At 52.5% G+C, this 17,016-nt stretch overlaps 2 protein-coding genes across 2 annotated transcripts; both read left to right on the top strand.

The window, feature by feature from the left end:
- The first annotated feature begins 167 nt into the window (after positions 1-167).
- Positions 168-8,587, top strand: DLAT (dihydrolipoamide S-acetyltransferase). Its single transcript, XM_056509663.1, has 14 exons — positions 168-459; positions 1,180-1,281; positions 1,468-1,592; positions 1,692-1,848; positions 2,796-2,922; positions 3,222-3,409; positions 3,832-4,000; positions 4,206-4,273; positions 4,897-4,980; positions 5,066-5,173; positions 5,613-5,728; positions 5,969-6,131; positions 6,545-6,681; positions 7,145-8,587. The coding sequence occupies exons 1-14, from the start codon at positions 241-243 to the stop codon at positions 7,272-7,274; spliced, it is 1,893 nt and encodes a 630-aa protein (XP_056365638.1). The 5' UTR covers positions 168-240; the 3' UTR covers positions 7,275-8,587.
- A 4,329-nt stretch (positions 8,588-12,916) lies between these two features.
- NKAPD1 (NKAP domain containing 1) lies at positions 12,917-16,778 on the top strand. Its single transcript, XM_056509656.1, has 5 exons — positions 12,917-13,606; positions 14,297-14,397; positions 14,558-14,710; positions 15,156-15,209; positions 15,601-16,778. The coding sequence occupies exons 1-5, from the start codon at positions 13,538-13,540 to the stop codon at positions 16,124-16,126; spliced, it is 903 nt and encodes a 300-aa protein (XP_056365631.1). The 5' UTR covers positions 12,917-13,537; the 3' UTR covers positions 16,127-16,778.
- Positions 16,779-17,016: the final 238 nt, after the last annotated feature.

The following is a 17,016-nucleotide window of genomic DNA, read 5'->3' as shown; positions in this document are numbered from 1 at the left end:
GCCTGACCTGTTCCCCAGCCCGTTCCCCAGCCCGGCGCCCAGCCCCGCTCCGGCGGCGGCTCTGAGGCGGCGCTGAGGCGGCTCTAAGGCGGCTCTGAGGCGGTGCCTGAGGCCGCCCGGTCCCGCCCGCCGCCGCTTTACGGCCGCCCCAGTGTCGCGCCGCGCCGCCCGCACGGAGGTCACCGAGCGCCGCCGGCCCCGGTCCCGCCCGGCGCAGCCCGGCTCCAGCCCAGCCCCAGCATGTGGCGGGTGTTGGCGCGACGCGTGTCCCGGGGCGCGGCGGGGGCGCCCGGCCTGGTGCGGCCCCGCCGAGCGCTCGGGGCCGGGCCCGGGGCCGGGGCTGGCCCGGCCCGGCGCGGCCCGGCCTGGGGTGGCCCCGCGCCTCGCCCGCTGCTGCTGCCGCCGGCCTGGCCCCGGCTCGTCCCGCACCGCTGCTGCAGCCTCCCGGCTCACCAGAAGGTGAGAGACACCCCGAACGCTGCCCCGGCTGTCCCCCGTGCCCCCTCTCCTGCCCCGTGTTCCCTCTCCTTCCCCGTGCCCCCTCCCTGCCCCTTCGCTTTCCTCCGCGTTTCCGGCCGAGGACAGAGTTATGAGATCGCCAGGGCTGGTTCCTTTAGGGTAATGAACCCAGCCCTGCTGCTGGAGCCCCAGAACCACGTCGCCCACACGGCTCTTAGACGCCTCCGGGGATGGGACTGCACCAGCTCCATGGGTAAACCTGTTCCAACACCTGGCTGCGCAAACTGGGAGAAATTTGGCGTTTTTTGTGCCTTTGGCACCACTGAGCCTCAAGCCCCTGTGTGGCTGTGAAGTGCTGCCTCCATCACCTCTGTCCTTTATCCCAGCCCCGCTGTGGGTCCCTTGGCACAGCCAGGCTCTCTGTAACCCTTTCCTGGTAGAATCAGCGTGTCCAAGGGTTGGAATGGATCTTAAAGCCCTGTGCAGGGACGCCTTGCACTGTCCCAGGTGGCTCCAAGCCCCATGCAGCCTGACCTTGAACACTTCAGGGATGGGGCAAGCACAGCCCAGGGTTCCTCAGCAGCAGCTTGGGGCACTGCTGGGGTTTTGCAGCAGAGCTGTGCCCCACACCGCAGGCTGAGCTGAGGATTTGTCCCTGTGCTCTGTGTGATTGCTGCTGCTGGATGTGTCTGCTTTGTGACACCCTGCTGTCCCTCCCAGGTGGCACTGCCAGCGCTGTCCCCCACCATGCAGATGGGCACCATCGCTCGCTGGGAGAAGAAGGAGGGGGACAAGATCAATGAAGGGGATCTCATAGCAGAGGTATCCTGGGGACAGGGCTGGGCTGGGCTCCCATGGCCTGGGGCTGTCCCTGGCTGAAGACAGGTTTTGGGTTTTGGAGGCTGTCAGCCTCTCAGTTTGAGGACAGACTCTCCTAGAGCTGCTGCCTCAGGGTGTTTTTTCCAGAACTGTGACCCTGGGCTCACCATTTCCTGTTCTCTCTCAAAGGTGGAGACAGACAAAGCTACAGTTGGCTTTGAGAGCCTGGAAGAATGTTACCTGGCCAAGATCCTGGTGCCAGAAGGAACCAGGGATGTTCCTATTGGGGCCATAATATGTATCACAGTAGAAAAGTATGTACTGTCCTAACCCTCTTGGGGCTTCTGGGGTGCCTTGAGTGAAAGACTGAGACCATTACCTGATGGGGTTTGGGGCTCTGTGTGTTCTTCTAGGCCTGAATATATTGATGCCTTCAAAAATTACACCCTGGATTCTGCAGCAGCTGCTGCCCCTGCAGCCTCAGTGCCTCCCCCTCCAGCTGCAGCCCCCTCCCCACCACCTCAGCCTTCTCCTCAGGCCCCTGGCAGCTCTTACCCTCCTCACATGCAGGTAAGAGAGCACTGCTTCTGCTTCAAGGCTTCTTACACTCTTTTCTGCCCCTGGCATTGCTGCCTGTGGAGGTATTTTGTCATAAAAACCATCTGGAATGGGAATTTATTAACTATTCCATTTCAGTTGTGTGCTTAGAGCAGGTGTTGGGGGACATCCCAGAAAGCTTTTCTAATAAATTTATTTCAGCATCCCAGCTGCTGCTGGAGGAGAGACTTGTCCCTCCAGGGTTGTTGTCTTGAAAAACGTGTGAAATCTGCATTATTTGGACAATTCTGGTTTAAAAAGACCCTGTGCTTAGTGTGAATAAGCTGTGCTCTATCTCAGAGCAGAACTGCAGTCTGTGGTGCTCTGGTGAACACACCAGATGTGTCTGTGGGTGACTAATAATGAGCTGTGTTTGTGGATAGAAACTTTTGGCTTTGCTTAGGTTTTGAAGTATCCACATGGATTTGAGCACTTTGTACAGGGGGATTTGTTTGACATCCCTTTGGAAAAGTAAATCTGGGATATTGAACCCCATCCCACAGATAAAACTGATGTTACTCAAAGTCAGTAATACAGGTATTAGTGAATGGCTTCTAAATTTGTGTTCTGGCTACCAAATTTGTTTTCTTCCCTCTGCTTGCCCCCTCTGCCCAGTTTTGTGTGTGTGTCACAGTGCCAAAGTGACTTGCTGCAGCCTTCCTTTGCCTTGCAGGGTGATGGCAGTGATGATTATTTTGATTTATCCATTTCTTGCCCTCTGCTCTTGCTTGCTCTCCGTGCTCAGGCCTTGCTAAAAGAAGCCAAAGCAGCAGAGTGGGACAGCTCTGCTTGGCTGTCATGGAGCCAGACCTAGGAGTGCATTAAAGCTGCTTCTTTAGGTTGGCATCATTTCTCAGGAGTTCAGACTGTGTTCCTGAGCCCTGTGCATGACCAGGGTCTGATGTGTTGTGTTCTTCCAGGTCACTCTCCCTGCTCTGTCACCCACCATGACAATGGGCACAGTGCAGAGGTGGGAGAAGAAGGTTGGGGAGAAGCTGAATGAGGGAGACTTACTGGCTGAAATTGAGACAGATAAAGCCACAATAGGTGAGTCCACAGCCACGGGGGGCTGAGGGGCCCTTGGAAGGGTCCCAAGCAGCCTCTGCCAGCTCCTCTGCCTGCTCAGGGGGTGATGCTGTGGGGCAAGTTTTGTTAACATCTCATTTCACTGGAGAGCCAAACAGTGGAGCTCCTAAAAATGCTTTTATTTCCTCATCAGTCCTTTTTACAAGTGCATGGAGAGGTTCCCTGCTGGAAAGGGTTCTCCTGCTTCAGCTGGCAGAGTGTGCAGCAGCAGCACTTAAAGCAGCTCTGCAGCTCCTCAGTGTTGTTTCTCCCCCCTGCAGGCTTTGAAGTGCAGGAGGAAGGTTACCTGGCCAAGATCTTGGTGCCTGAAGGAACTAGAGACGTGCCCTTAGGTGCTCCTCTGTGCATCATTGTGGAGAAGGAGGCTGATATCCCAGCCTTTGCTGACTACCAGGCTGCTGCAGTCACTGACATGAAGGCTGCAGCCCCTCCTCCTCCTCCTCCCCCGGTAAGGAGCAGTGCTGGGCACCTCTGCCACGCCTGAGCTGAGCTGTGCTTGCCAGTGTGAAGCCCTGGCTTCAGCAGGACTGCTCTGACTTGTGAGTGCAGAGCTGATCCATGTCTTCAGAAGTGATCACTAATTTGCTTTCCAAGACCTACAGCAGGTTTCATCCATTCTGATCTTTTTCCCAGCTTGTTGCTTGTGCCAGTTCTGATTCCTCATCCTTGGAAATGGGGAGCATAAGGTCTTTATTTTATTTGGTGTATAGCTCAGCTGACCTCCTTCCCAGTGAGTTTCTAATCAGAAACTAATTTTTTTTTTTTCTAATTTCTGGGAGCCTTTGTGCAGATGAGTGATTCTCTCTTGACTGATAATTAGGGCCAGTTCTCTTGCTGTGGTTCCACTGATGCCTTTGATTCTTTGTTTAGGTGATGGCAACTCCTGCAGCTGCTCCTCCTCCTCCTCCCCAGCCTGCTGCTGCTCCTGCTCCAGCAGCCCCAAAAGCAGCACCACCCCACAAAGGAGGAAGGGTTGTGGTCAGTCCCCTGGCAAAGAAATTGGCAGCAGAGAAAGGAATTGACCTTACCCAAGTGAAAGGTACCTTTCCTTTCCACTTCTTTGCTCTCACTGTCACTTTTCTGTCCCTGGAGATCCATATTTTCCTGGTCTTCCTGACTGTGCAGCTGTGAACCAGGAGTTGTGTTCAGTGATTTCTCTCTATTGAATAAAACTGGTACCTTTAGAAGCAAAGCCATGTTAGAAATAATCAAAATCCTCTCCCATTTTCCTTTGTCCCTTTCAGGTACTGGACCAGATGGCAGAATCACCAAAAAAGATGTGGAGTCATTTGTGCCATCAAAGGCTGCTCCAGTGAGTAGGCTGGAAATCTGTGGGGATGGATGTTACAGGAATGGAAAGGCTCTGTGGAAGGGCAGTTCCTGCATGGAACTGGCATTGCTGGGTTGTGTGGGCAGTGGTGACTGTAAGGTTGGGAAATTTAACCTGCCAGAAACACCCAAACATTCTCCCTTTGTCTGTACCTTTGATATTTCACTGAGAAAAAAAAATAGTGTGTCCCAAGCCATCCTTTGGTGCTGAATCTTCACAGGCTGAGGTCACCCAGTCCCAGCTGGGAGAGGGGATCAGAAGGAAAGCCAGACCTAGCAAACCCCAGCCTGTCACTGCTGCCCCAAAAGTGTTCTGTTACCATGGTTTGTGTTGTCCCTGAGCTGATGGAGGTGCCAGGGCAGGACAGGCTGGGCTGGGAGCATCACAGCAGTGATCACATCTCAGTGTTGTGCTGCTGAACCACTCCCTGCTGCAGTTCATGATCAATTCTGGGGGTTAGGAGGGGCCTGGTGGCTGCTGCAGAGGTGGAAATTGCTGCTGCTCTTCCCAAGAGGCAGCTTGGGCTCAGCCCTGAGCTGGGGCTGTTGTGTGTGGGTGGTTGTTCACTCTGGGGTGTTTCTGGGAGTGACACTGGTGTTCTGCAGGCTGCAGCTCCGGAGGCAGTTCCTGCAGCTGCTGCAGCACCCGAGGGCACCTTCACAGACATCCCCATCAGCAACATCCGCAGGGTAAGCCTTCTGTCCTTTCCAAGATCATTTGGGTAGCTCTGAATTGTCCTGGCTGATCTGGGTTCCTTGCTCTGCACACCCCCAGGTCATTGCTCAGAGGCTGATGCAGTCCAAACAAACAATACCTCACTACTACCTGTCCATCGATGTCAACATGGGAGAAGTCCTGGTGCTAAGGAAAGAGCTCAATCAGGTGGGTTCTGGCATCTTGCCTTGGAAAAAAACACTCTTTGTTCAGTGTCTTTTGTGGGTCAGTTCTGTGATAGAATAAGATTTTCCTCATGCCTGCTGATTCCTGACTTCCCTAAGGGGCTGTTCTGAGCTCTGCTTGGTGGTGATTCATTACTTCTGGTGGAAAATAAAAGGATAGAAAACTTTTTAATAGTAAGAAAGGTAAAAAGTTTAGTCAGAATAATAATTCTAAGCCAAGTTTGAGGAAAATTAAATGTGAAAAAAACTAGGTTCTTAAATTATGAGGGAGATACTTTCACCTTCTGAATTATCTTTGAATTTTAATGCTTGCAAGTGGTGTGATTGTTTTCTGATGTTTCCTGTGAACTGCAGTGACTGCCCTCATTAACTGGGGTGGTGTGCAGGGGACAAACTGACACCTGGAATCTCTTTATTTGCAGGAGGTCCCAGCTAATACTAAGCTTTCTGTCAACGATTTCATTATTAAAGCTTCTGCTTTGGCATGCTTGAAGGTGCCTGAGGCAAATTCTTCATGGATGGACACAGTTATTAGGCAGTAAGTCTGTGGCATGGTCACAGCCAGAAACTAACTTTGTTTGTGGCAAAACAGAACTTCTGCTGGGATTTGAGGGAGGGGAAAAATATGTGAAGGTGAGAGGTTTTGTTAAAGTGATAAAATGTTTGAGTCTAAGGCTGGTGTTGCAAATTAATGTTAATTTTGGTTTGTCTGGCCTGTTTTGCATTGTCTCTGTTTGCTCTCTGGCTGGAGTGGCCTCAGCTGCTGTGTGTGTTGCAGGAATCACGTGGTGGATGTGAGTGTGGCTGTCAGCACCCCTGCAGGGCTCATCACCCCCATCGTCTTCAACGCTCACATCAAGGGCCTGGCTGCCATCAGCAGGGACGTGGCTTCCCTGGCAGCCAAGGCCAGGGAGGGCAAGCTCCAGCCTCATGAGTTCCAGGTGAGACACCCGTGGTGCTGGTCTACTCTGCTGCTCCTGGCTTGTTTCAAAGAGCAAAGGCTGTTCTGTGATGTTGGAGCCCTGTTCAGTTGTCACAGAACATCCTGAGTGGGAAGGACACTGCCGCCCCAAATCCCACCTGGGCAGCTCTGGAGAGTCCAGCCCCTCCTGAGCTCTGGCAGCCTTGGGGCTGTGCCCATTCCTGGGGAGCCTGGGCAGTGCCCCCACCCTCTGGGGAAGAACCTTTCTGTGATCTCCAACCCACATTCCCCTGGCACAGCTCCAGCTGCTCCCTGGATCCTGTCCCTGCTCTCCTCATCAGGGAGCTGCAGACTAGGATGAGGTCCCTCCTCTCCTCATATTCCACATAAAACAGTTTTTGTGAGATTTACCATGGATGTGTTTTCTTCTAGGGTGGTACTTTCACAATTTCCAATTTAGGAATGTATGGGATTAAGAATTTCTCTGCAATAATCAATCCACCTCAAGCCTGCATCCTGGCAGTGGGTTCCTCAAAAGAAATACTAGTGCCAGCTGATAATGAGAAAGGGTGAGTTTTCATCTGATCCTGAACTCTGAAATCATGCCTAGTTCCTAACACCTACATTAGAAAATAATTTAAAAAACCCTAAAATGTGTTGTTGGCACAGTGCTTTCACTGCTTGTTTAAATTTGCATTTAAGGAGAACCTAAAGGATGGATCCTGTGTATAATATTCCCTTGCTTGGAGCTAAAATGGTTCTTGTTCTTTGTGTGGGGCTGTCCTTGTGCTGCCAGGAAAGCTGAGCTCCCTGCCCTAAGGGGAGCACACAGAGGAGTTTTTAGTGCTGTGGGAAGTTCCCTCCTTAGTTCTCCTCAGAGAAGGAATGAACATGATCTGCTCCCCGGTGCAGTTGGGAGAAACATCTGTCACCAGTGCTGTTCCTGGCTCTCAGGAGCAGCTTTCCTGCTGTGTGAGTGGCACTGCCTTGCAGAGGAGTATGTTAACTTTTTTTTTTGTGTTTTTCTCCCAGCTTTGACGTGGCCAGCGTGATGTCTGTCACCCTGAGCTGTGACCACCGTGTTGTGGATGGAGCAGTTGGAGCACAGTGGCTTGCTGAGTTCAAGAATTTCCTTGAAAAGCCAGTAACCATGCTGCTATAATTTAACCATGCAAAGCAGAATTTTCCTGGGTCACACTGTTGTGTTTTAAACAAGCTGTTTAGACTTTAGTGTTCAGACTTTGAGAGAGTTTCTTTTTTTAATTTAAAATATGTATTATATTATCTGGTAATGTTATTTACCAGTCTGTACAGAAAAAAAAAAAAAAAAGTTTGCAAAAGTGCTTTTCAGAGCAATATTACAGCTACACTGTATTTTTATACAGTTAGTTAACTTGCAAACTCTTCCAAAACAGAGTTAAGCATCCCAGATTTAAAAAAAAACCCCAAATTATCCTGGCATTGTGCCAGCTGCTTCTAAACTCGGGTGTCAGGGGGTGCATCCCGACAGTTTCACGACCTCAGTGTTGTCAGAGATTGGAATTTCAAACATCTCTTCACAGGAGGCAGGTGAGATGGCCACAGGAGGGTACAAGGAGGAGGGGGGGGGAACCCCCACATTGTCCTGTGCTGGGGTGGGGGAGATGCCCAGCACTGAGGGACTGAAGTGCCTGGGGATGGTGTCTCAAGGGCCAGGGGCTGCTGTTCCAAAGCCCTGCTGGAGCTTGGCACTGGCTGGGACCTCTCAGCTCTGGGATCCCTGCTGAGCACTTTAGGGGACAGCACTGCTGTCTGGGGGTCACAGGGAGTGTGCTGTCTCCTCATGGACTCTCACTGACATTTGCTTTTGTCTGAAGCTCTGTAGCTGCTGTTCCTGTGGCTAAGTTAACCCCAGGCTCTGATGCCATGGAAGTCACTGCTCTGCAGAATGTTCAGTGTGTTGGAAGCCAGTGTAGACAAATCACACATGCTGATAATCCCACCAGGGGATGTTAATCATGTGAGGACTGGGATGTTTGGGATTTTTCATTTCAGGTATTCTAACATAGGAAGCTCTGACTTAAGCCACTGGAATTGCAGACCTTCCCTGGATTGTCTTTGTTGTCCAGCCTGAGTAAAGCTGCAGAATGTGCTCTCCATGTACATATTGTATGTAAGGTGCTTCTCTAGTCTGTTGGACTCGTGTCCAGTTACTCCAGGCATTGCATCCTGCAAGGGCTGCAGTGCTGAACATTCTGAAATTCCACTTTCCACATGGAAACGTTCATGTAAAAAAAGGACAACTGTGCAGTAATGACAGAGTGACCAGGAGAATTAAATAGGGGGGGCAGAGTTGGAAAAAAAGGAAGAAGTTGTTCAGGGTGATCCTGTTATTCTGTATATTGCATTAAGTACTGTCTCCTGTAAAATTCTACATTATTCACTAAAGATATTGAAAGAAAATACTGTGGAAATTAAATATTTTTGTGGGAACTATTAAGTGTCTGGTTGCTGTGATGCCTTGCTTAAGGAAAAAAAGAAAAGTGCATTAAGGTTTTGGATTTTCTTGAATGATCTGAAATACCCTGATTCCAGACTGGCTCTAGTGAACCCATGTTCCATTAAATGTTTGGAATTGACAACTACTAAACCATGTCCCAGTGCTTTTCTCTTCAGCTGTGTGTGGCTTTCCTGCTCTGAGTCAGTGCTCTGCAGCCTTTCAGTCTCAACGTGACACTCACCCTATTAACCTGAAATTTAATCACAAATCTTCCCAGACATTTGCTTTTTGCTGTCTGCAGCTTCAGCTGTGGGGCTGTGTGTGACAGGCTGTGTGTGACAGGTTGTGTGTGACAGGTTGTCCCAGCATTAAATACTTCAGAGAGCTGCTCTAACCATGGGAATCCTGTCCATTTATTTATTTAACAAAACCACATCACTGCTGTCCCCTGAATGGTGCAGCAGAGCATGGAGGCACTGGTTCTTCTTTCCTACAGCACATAACAAGTACTGTCACTAAATATTCAAATATCTTTGAATATTTACAGTCTACTCATTTTTTTTCATGAGTTTGATGGTGCTACTGTTCCTCTGACCATCCTTTTCTACTTGCATCTCTAAAGGCTTTTGAGATACTCGCCCCTCATGAGTAAAAAGTGAATTAAAAATGCCCTAAACCCCCCCACCACCAAAGATTTTTCACTCTGGGCTTTTGTTGTGTCATCTGCCAAAATTTCAAGAAGTTTCAGTCATTTTCCCAAGCTGTGTTTCTGCAGAACTATCTTACAAAAGCTTTGCTAAATGCTGGCTAAGAATATCCACGATTATGGAAAAGAATTAATTGAAAGGTAATGAAAACAATAAAATAAATTATAAATAAGACTTAAAATTTATTAAAACGATTCAAAATTATATTAAAACTATTATGTAAAATTGATTTTATACCATTACATAAAAATTTTGTTCAGTAATTGATTGAAACTATTAACGAGTTATGTTACTTCCAGCATTCCCCAGTGTTTCTGGGAATTTTTGTGGTAGATTTTGGGGTGGTTTTTCCCCCAAAAGAGGATTTCTTTGGAGCTGCCACCTGCTGTTCCCAGCCCATGCTCCGAGCCACGGGGGGGGCGCGGGGCTGGATCTGGGGCTGGACCCGGGGGTACCGGGATGGTTCGGCTCCGTTTGGGGGAATTCGGGTCCGTTTGGGGGAGTTCGGGTCCGTTTGGGGGGAATTCGGGTCCGTTTGGAGCATTTCTACTCCATTAGGGGCTGTTCAGGTCTGTTTGGGGGGAGTTCGGGTCCGTTTGGGGGAATTAGGGTCCGTTTGGGGGAATTCGGGTCCGTTTGGGGAGTTCGGGTCCGTTTGCGGGGAGTTTGGGTCCGTTCGGGGGAGTTCAGGTCCGTTTGAGGGAATTCGGTTCCGTTTTGGGGAATTCGGGTCCGTTTGGGGGAGTTCGGGTCCGTTTGGGGGGAGTTTGGGTCCGTTTGGGGGAGTTCGGTTCCATTTGGGGAGTTCGATTCCGTTTGGGGGAGTTCGGCTCCGTTGGGAGCATTTCTACTCCATTTGGGGCTGTTCAGGTCCGTTTGGGGGGAGTTCGGGTCCGTTTGGGGGGAGTTTGGGTCCGTTTGGGGGAATTCGGGTTCGTTTGGGGGAGTTCGGGTCCGTTTGGGGAGTTCGGGTCCGTTTGGGGGAGTTCGGGTCCGTTTGGGGGGAGTTTGGGTCCGTTCGGGGGAGTTCGGGTCCGTTTGAGGGAATTCGGGTCCGTTTTGGGGAATTCGGGTCCGTTTGGGGGGAGTTTGGGTCCGTTTGGGGGAGTTCGGGTCCGTTTGGGGGGAGTTTGGGTCCGTTCGGGGGAGTTCGGGTACGTTTGAGGGAATTCGGGTCCGTTTTGGGGAGTTCGGGTCCGTTTGGGGGAGTTTGGGTCCGTTTGGGGGGAGTTTGGGTCCGTTCGGGGGAGTTCGGTTCCATTTGGGGAGTTCGGTTCCGTTTGGGGGAGTTCGGCTCCGTTGGGAGCATTTCTACTCCATTTGGGGCTGTTCGGGTCCGTTTGGGGGAGTTTGGGTCCGTTTGGGGGAATTCGGGTCCGTTTTGGGGAATTCGGGTCCGTTTTGGGGAATTCGGGTCCGTTTGGGGAGTTCGGCTCCGTTTGGGGGGAGTTCGGCTCCGTTTGGGGGGAGTTTGGGTCCGTTTGGGGGAATTCGGGTCCGTTTTGGGGAATTCGGGTCCCTTCGGGGGAGTTCGGGTCCGTTCGGGGGAGTTCGGGTCCGTTTGGGGGAGTTCGGGTCCGTTTGGGGGAGTTTGGGTCCGTTTGGGGGAGTTCGGGTCCGTTTGGGGAATTCGGGTCCGTTTGGGGGGAGTTTGGGTCCGTTCGGGGGAGTTCGGTTCCATTTGGGGAGTTCGGTTCCGTTTGGGGGAGTTCGGCTCCGTTGGGAGCATTTCTACTCCATTTGGGGCTGTTCGGGTCCGTTTGGGGGAGTTTGGGTCCGTTTGGGGGAATTCGGGTCCGTTTTGGGGAATTCGGGTCCGTTTTGGGGAATTCGGGTCCGTTTGGGGAGTTCGGCTCCGTTTGGGGGGAGTTCGGCTCCGTTTGGGGGGAGTTTGGGTCCGTTTGGGGGAATTCGGGTCCGTTTTGGGGAATTCGGGTCCCTTCGGGGGAGTTCGGGTCCGTTCGGGGGAGTTCGGGTCCGTTTGGGGGAGTTCGGGTCCGTTTGGGGGAGTTTGGGTCCGTTTGGGGGAGTTCGGGTCCGTTTGGGGAATTCGGGTCCGTTTGGGGGGAGTTTGGGTCCGTTTGGGAGGAGTTCGGGTCCGTTTGGGGGAGTTCGGCTCGGTTTGGGGAGTTCGGGTCCGTTTGGGGGAGTTCGGGTCCGTTTGGGGGGAGTTTGGGTCCGTTTGGGGGGAGTTCGGGTCCGTTTGGGGGAGTTCGGGTCCGTTCGGGGGAGTTCGGTTCCATTTGGGGAGTTCGGCTCCGTTTGGGGGAGTTCGGCTCCGTTGGGAGCATTTCTACTCCATTTGGGGCTGTTCAGGTCCGTTTGTGGAGTTTGGGTCCGTTTGGGGGAGTTCGGGTCCGTTTGTGGAGTTCGGGTCCGTTTTGGGGAGTTCGGCTCCGTTTGGGGGAGTTAGGGTCCGTTTGGGGGGAGTTCGGGTCCGTTTGGAGCATTTCTACTCCATTTGGGGCTGTTCAGGTCCGTTTGGGAGGAGTTCGGGTCCGTTTGGGGGAGTTCGGGTCCGTCTGGGGGAGTTCGGGTCCGTCTGGGGGAATTCGGGTCCGTTTGGGGGAGTTCGGCTCCGTTTGGGGGAGTTCGGCTCCGTTTGGGGGGAGTTTGGGTCCGTTTGGGGGAGTTCGGGTCCGTTTGGGGAATTCGGGTCCGTTTGGGGGGAGTTCGGGTCCGTTTGGGGGAGTTCGGGTCCGTTTGGGGGAATTCGGGTCCGTTTGGGGAGTTCGGCTCCGTTTGGGGGGAGTTCGGCTCCGTTTGGGGGGAGTTTGGGTCCGTCTGGGGGAATTCGGGTCCGTTTGGGGAGTTCGGCTCCGTTTGGGGGGAGTTCGGCTCCGTTTGGGGGGAGTTTGGGTCCGTTTGGGGGAATTCGGGTCCGTTTTGGGGAATTCGGGTCCCTTCGGGGGAGTTCGGGTCCGTTCGGGGGAGTTCGGGTCCGTTTGGGGGAGTTCGGGTCCGTTTGGGGGAGTTTGGGTCCGTTTGGGGGAGTTCGGGTCCGTTTGGGGAATTCGGGTCCGTTTGGGGGGAGTTTGGGTCCGTTTGGGGGAGTTCGGCTCGGTTTGGGGAGTTCGGGTCCGTTTGGGGGAGTTCGGGTCCGTTTGGGGGGAGTTTGGGTCCGTTTGGGGGGAGTTCGGGTCCGTTTGGGGGAGTTCGGGTCCGTTCGGGGGAGTTCGGTTCCATTTGGGGAGTTCGGCTCCGTTTGGGGGAGTTCGGCTCCGTTGGGAGCATTTCTACTCCATTTGGGGCTGTTCAGGTCCGTTTGTGGAGTTTGGGTCCGTTTGGGGGAGTTCGGGTCCGTTTGTGGAGTTCGGGTCCGTTTTGGGGAGTTCGGCTCCGTTTGGGGGAGTTAGGGTCCGTTTGGGGGGAGTTCGGGTCCGTTTGGAGCATTTCTACTCCATTTGGGGCTGTTCAGGTCCGTTTGGGAGGAGTTCGGGTCCGTTTGGGGGAGTTCGGGTCCGTTTGGGGGAGTTCGGGTCCGTCTGGGGGAATTCGGGTCCGTTTGGGGGAGTTCGGCTCCGTTTGGGGGAGTTCGGCTCCGTTTGGGGGAGTTTGGGTCCGTTTGGAGCATTTCTGCTCCGTTTGGGGGAGTTCGGGTCCGTTTGGAGCATTTCTGCTCTGTTTCGAGCATTTCTGCTCCTTTTGGAGCGGTTCTGCTCCGTTTGGGGGAATTCGGCTCCGTTTGGAGCCTTTCATGTCCATTTGGAGCGGTTCTGCTCCGTTTGGAACGGTTCGGGTCCGTTTTGGGGAATTCCGATCGGTTTGGGGCAGTTAGGGTCCGTTTGGGGGAGTTCGGGTCCGTTTGGAGCATTTCTGCTCCGTTTGGGGCGGTTCGGCTCCGTTTTGGGGAATCTCGGTCCGTTCGGGCCGGTTCTGCCCCGTTCGGGCCGGTTCTGCTCCGTTTTGGGGAATCCCGGTCCGTTCGGGCCGGTTCTGCCCCGTTCGGGCCGGTTCTGCTCCGTTCGGGCCGGTTCTGCCCCGTTCGGGCCGCCCGGACCCTCACGGCCCTCACGGCCATGGCGGCGCCGTTGCCCTGGAGACGGCGCCGGAAGCGGCGCGCGCGCGGCCCCGCGCGTTTCCGCGTCCCCCGCCCGGCCCGGCCCGGCCCGGCTGCCGCCACTAGCGGCACAAACACCGCCACAAATACCGCCACCAACACCGCCACCAACACCGGCACCAACACCGCCACCAGCACCGGCACCGCGGCCGGCGCGGGCCCGCGGCAGCGCCCGCAGCATGTCCCGCGTGCCCGTGGGGAAGGTGCTGCTGCGCAACGTCATCCGCCACACCGGAGCGCACAACAAGGTGAGGCCGGGCCGAGCGGGGCCGAGCGGGGCCGAACGGGGCCGAGCGGGGTGCGGGGACAGCGTGAGCGTGCGGGGACATCGCGGTGTGCGGGGACATCGCGGTGTAAGGCACATCCCGGTGTAAAGCACATCCCGGGTGCGGCGCCAGGCCTGTTGTGCCACACGGTGATTGGGGACATCCCGGTGATGCGGGAGGAGATTCTGATCCTTCAGTGTTCGGCAGAAATCAAAGGAATTTGGAAAATCGGCCACATCCGCATGCTCGGGGTCACTTTCGGTTTAACGCTGTTTGTGTCGAGTTCGGTTTAACCCTGCTCCGGTTTCACCCCGTTTCTCTTGAGTTCTGGGTGAGGGAATATGTCTGTACTTACTTAAAAAGTAGCAGATCTTTAATAGGTTTTATTTCATTTGTTGCACTGTGTGTGTGCTTTTAATTGCGTGAAACAATTTGAACTTTGTGTGCACAGGCAGGATTTTAGTGCAGGATTAAGCAAGTCCATTAAGTTTAACAAACTCTTTAATGAATCATAATTCAGCAAGTCTAACCAGCATCAGGAAGTTTTCTTTTGGATACAGATATGTGCAAATAATCCTTTGTTTGGGGATGGTAGAAAAGGTGGCTGTGAGTTTTCTTACACGTGCTGAAATTCCCCTGATGTTAAAGTCGTTCCCTTTTCTGTGATTTCAGCTTCAGGAAGAGACAGAAATGTGGAAAATAAGGGAATGGGAGAAGCAGACAGAAGAGACTTACTGGAAAAGGCAGAGCAGGATGCTGTCAGACACCTCCAGGTGAGACTCACCACAGAAATACTGATTTTCTCCTTGGAAGAGGTGAATTCTCTGCTGCAGCCTGATGTGTTCATGGGGTGTGAGGTGTTGGAGGTGCAGGTTGGGAGGGGCTCTGGTCCTGGGAGGTGTTTCCCCCTGAAGAGCTGTTCCCTCTCTGCAGCAGCCGCATGCGCAGCGACGGCTTCGACGAGGAGGGGCACAGGAACTGGAAATCCAGGAACCCACAGCTCCTTGACCTGGTGGAAGATGATCTCCTCAGGGCCAGATCCTGGAATAAAAAGCTATATGAATGTGAAGCCAACATGCCAGACAGGTCTGTAGGGGAATTCCATCTTTTTGGAGTCCTGTACCAAAAAATGGCACATTTCTGTTTAGTGTGCTGTGATGAAATAGAGCTTGAGCTCATTTTTAGAATGACTAACATGTACAAACTTCTGCCATGTCACACAATAACCAATTTGAGCTCATCTGTAAAGTTTCTAAGCCACACTAAGCAGCAAATTCCCAGCCCTAAGCTTAATATTTATTACTCTGCCCAATAAGCTTAAAAAAAGCCTCAAGGAGCACAAGTCCAGGGTTGTTTTAAAGAGATCTGAGTTGTGCTGTAAGAACATGAGGTGATTTAAATAACACCAACCAAATCAAATCAGTCCTATTTCTTTCCTCCCTGTCTAAACTCAGATTCATTCTGTGTCCTCAAACATTTTTGTCCTCAAAGAAGTTGTCTGTTTTTAATGGATGGTTCTGCTTTCTTACAGGTGGGGACACAGTGGATATAAAGAGTTGTACCCTGAAGAATTTGACACAGACAGGTAAGGCAGACACTGTTACTGATGGATCCAGAATCTGCCTTCTGGAAATTTTACAAACTGAGTTTTAATTTTTGTATAGAGATCAGCCTTGAAAGCAAAGCTTTACTGTTAAAAAACTCAAATCCATTAATGAGCTGTGAGTCTTAGCAGAATCTTTTGTAGTAATTAAAATATTCATGTTTAGCTGGAGATACCAAAATCTGTGAGTCTGGGAGGTAAATAAATTCTTGCAGTATCCTGGAGAGTGGGAAAACAAAATTTTGAGACAGAATTAATTATTTTTACCCTACACCCAGCAGAATCATTAATATTTTTCAGGCTTACAGATGGGATATAAATGAGTTTCATCACTCAGTGGCTTTCAGTTTACCTCCTCCTGTTCTTTTTCCAGTGATCAGAAGGAAGGAGATGAGCAAAATGCTGTCAATGGGAAGAAGAGATCCCACCCGGGGAAGCAAACGGCCCATGAGTCCCACAAAAGGAAAAAAAACAAGAAATCCCACAAGAAGAAGCAAAAAAAGCGCTCCCACAAAAAGAGGAAGAAAAAGAAAAAGGAGCAGGAGAGAAGTTCCACAGATTCCTCCCGGGGGGAGAGCGAGGGCTCAGGGGAGGAGGCTCCGAGCGCCCGGAAGGGAAAACACAAGCGCAAGAAAAAACCCAGGAAAGTGCCTGCCAAGGAACCTACCTCTTCTTCTGGGCAGGAGAGTGACTTTTGCCATGCAAGCAGCTCCAGCACCAGCAGCTCTGAGGACACTGAATCCGAGGGGAAAAGGGACAAAGGGCCCCCCAGGAAGAGGAAGAAGCGGCACAGCTCGGCGCCGGAGAGGCCGAGCGAGGTGCCGGAGAAGAGGAGCAAGAGGAAGAACTGGAAGGTGGCAGGGGATGAGAAGTCTGAGGACAGCTCTGATGAGGACTGAGGGGTCTGGGTGCAGCTCAGGGCAGGAGGGGAGGACAGAGGCAGGTGTGTCACTCAGCACTGCCCCACTGCTCCAGCACTGGTTTACACACAGCCCAGCCCAGCCTGGCTGCCCTCGGCAGGACAGCACCTCCATCCTGCCAGCTTCAGAGCCTCTGGCTGGGATCAGATTGGTGTTTTGTAAATTATGTTTGAACAGATTGCTCTTTTGGCTCACCAAAACAATGGCCAGTAGGAGAGAGGACAGGCTGATAAATCAAGCTGGTAACTGAGGAAATGTCACTGTAAGCCCCACATAGCTTTGTCTTCCCATCCTCCACCATGGGGGCGTGCTCAGGGTCAGTGGGCACGGAGGGGACCTGAGGGAATGTTCCCATTCCAGCTGAAGGTGCAGTGACTTCTTCTCTATTGGTGGAAAAACCACCAGCTCATCTGCTTGGTTTAGACTCCTGTCCAGAGCCTGCTGTGAGCTGGCCACCGTGTCTACCTTCCTTCCATCTCTATGGGGATGCTGAAACCATTTGTGCTGACAGAGAGGTCTTGGTGGGTGTTGTGTCCTGTCTCTGCTCTGCCCAGTGTTACTGGAGAAACTGGTACCAGCCCGTTCTCCCTGCAGCAAACAGCCAAGCCTTTTAATAAAAGAAATAAATCCAGATGTGTTTGATGCTTTTGTCACTGTTCTGGAGCAAAGCCCGGGGACAGAGCACAGGCCTGGCAGGCTGGGTGGTGCCTGTGTTCTCCCTGTGCTGTTTGTTTCTGCAGATGCAGTCAGGGCACTGGGGAAGTGTGTGGGATGATTGTTGTGTCCTGGACAAGCACAAAACAGCGTCAGTGGCCCGAAATGCTCACTCCAAGCCCTGACTGCTGCTCCTTTTATCCCGTCAAATGGAA

Source organism: Oenanthe melanoleuca, chromosome 24, assembly GCF_029582105.1.
Source record: "Oenanthe melanoleuca isolate GR-GAL-2019-014 chromosome 24, OMel1.0, whole genome shotgun sequence".
NCBI lineage: Eukaryota > Metazoa > Chordata > Aves > Passeriformes > Muscicapidae > Oenanthe > Oenanthe melanoleuca.
The sequence above is the reverse complement of the archived record's forward strand: the minus strand, read 5'-3'. Positions and strand labels throughout refer to the sequence as shown.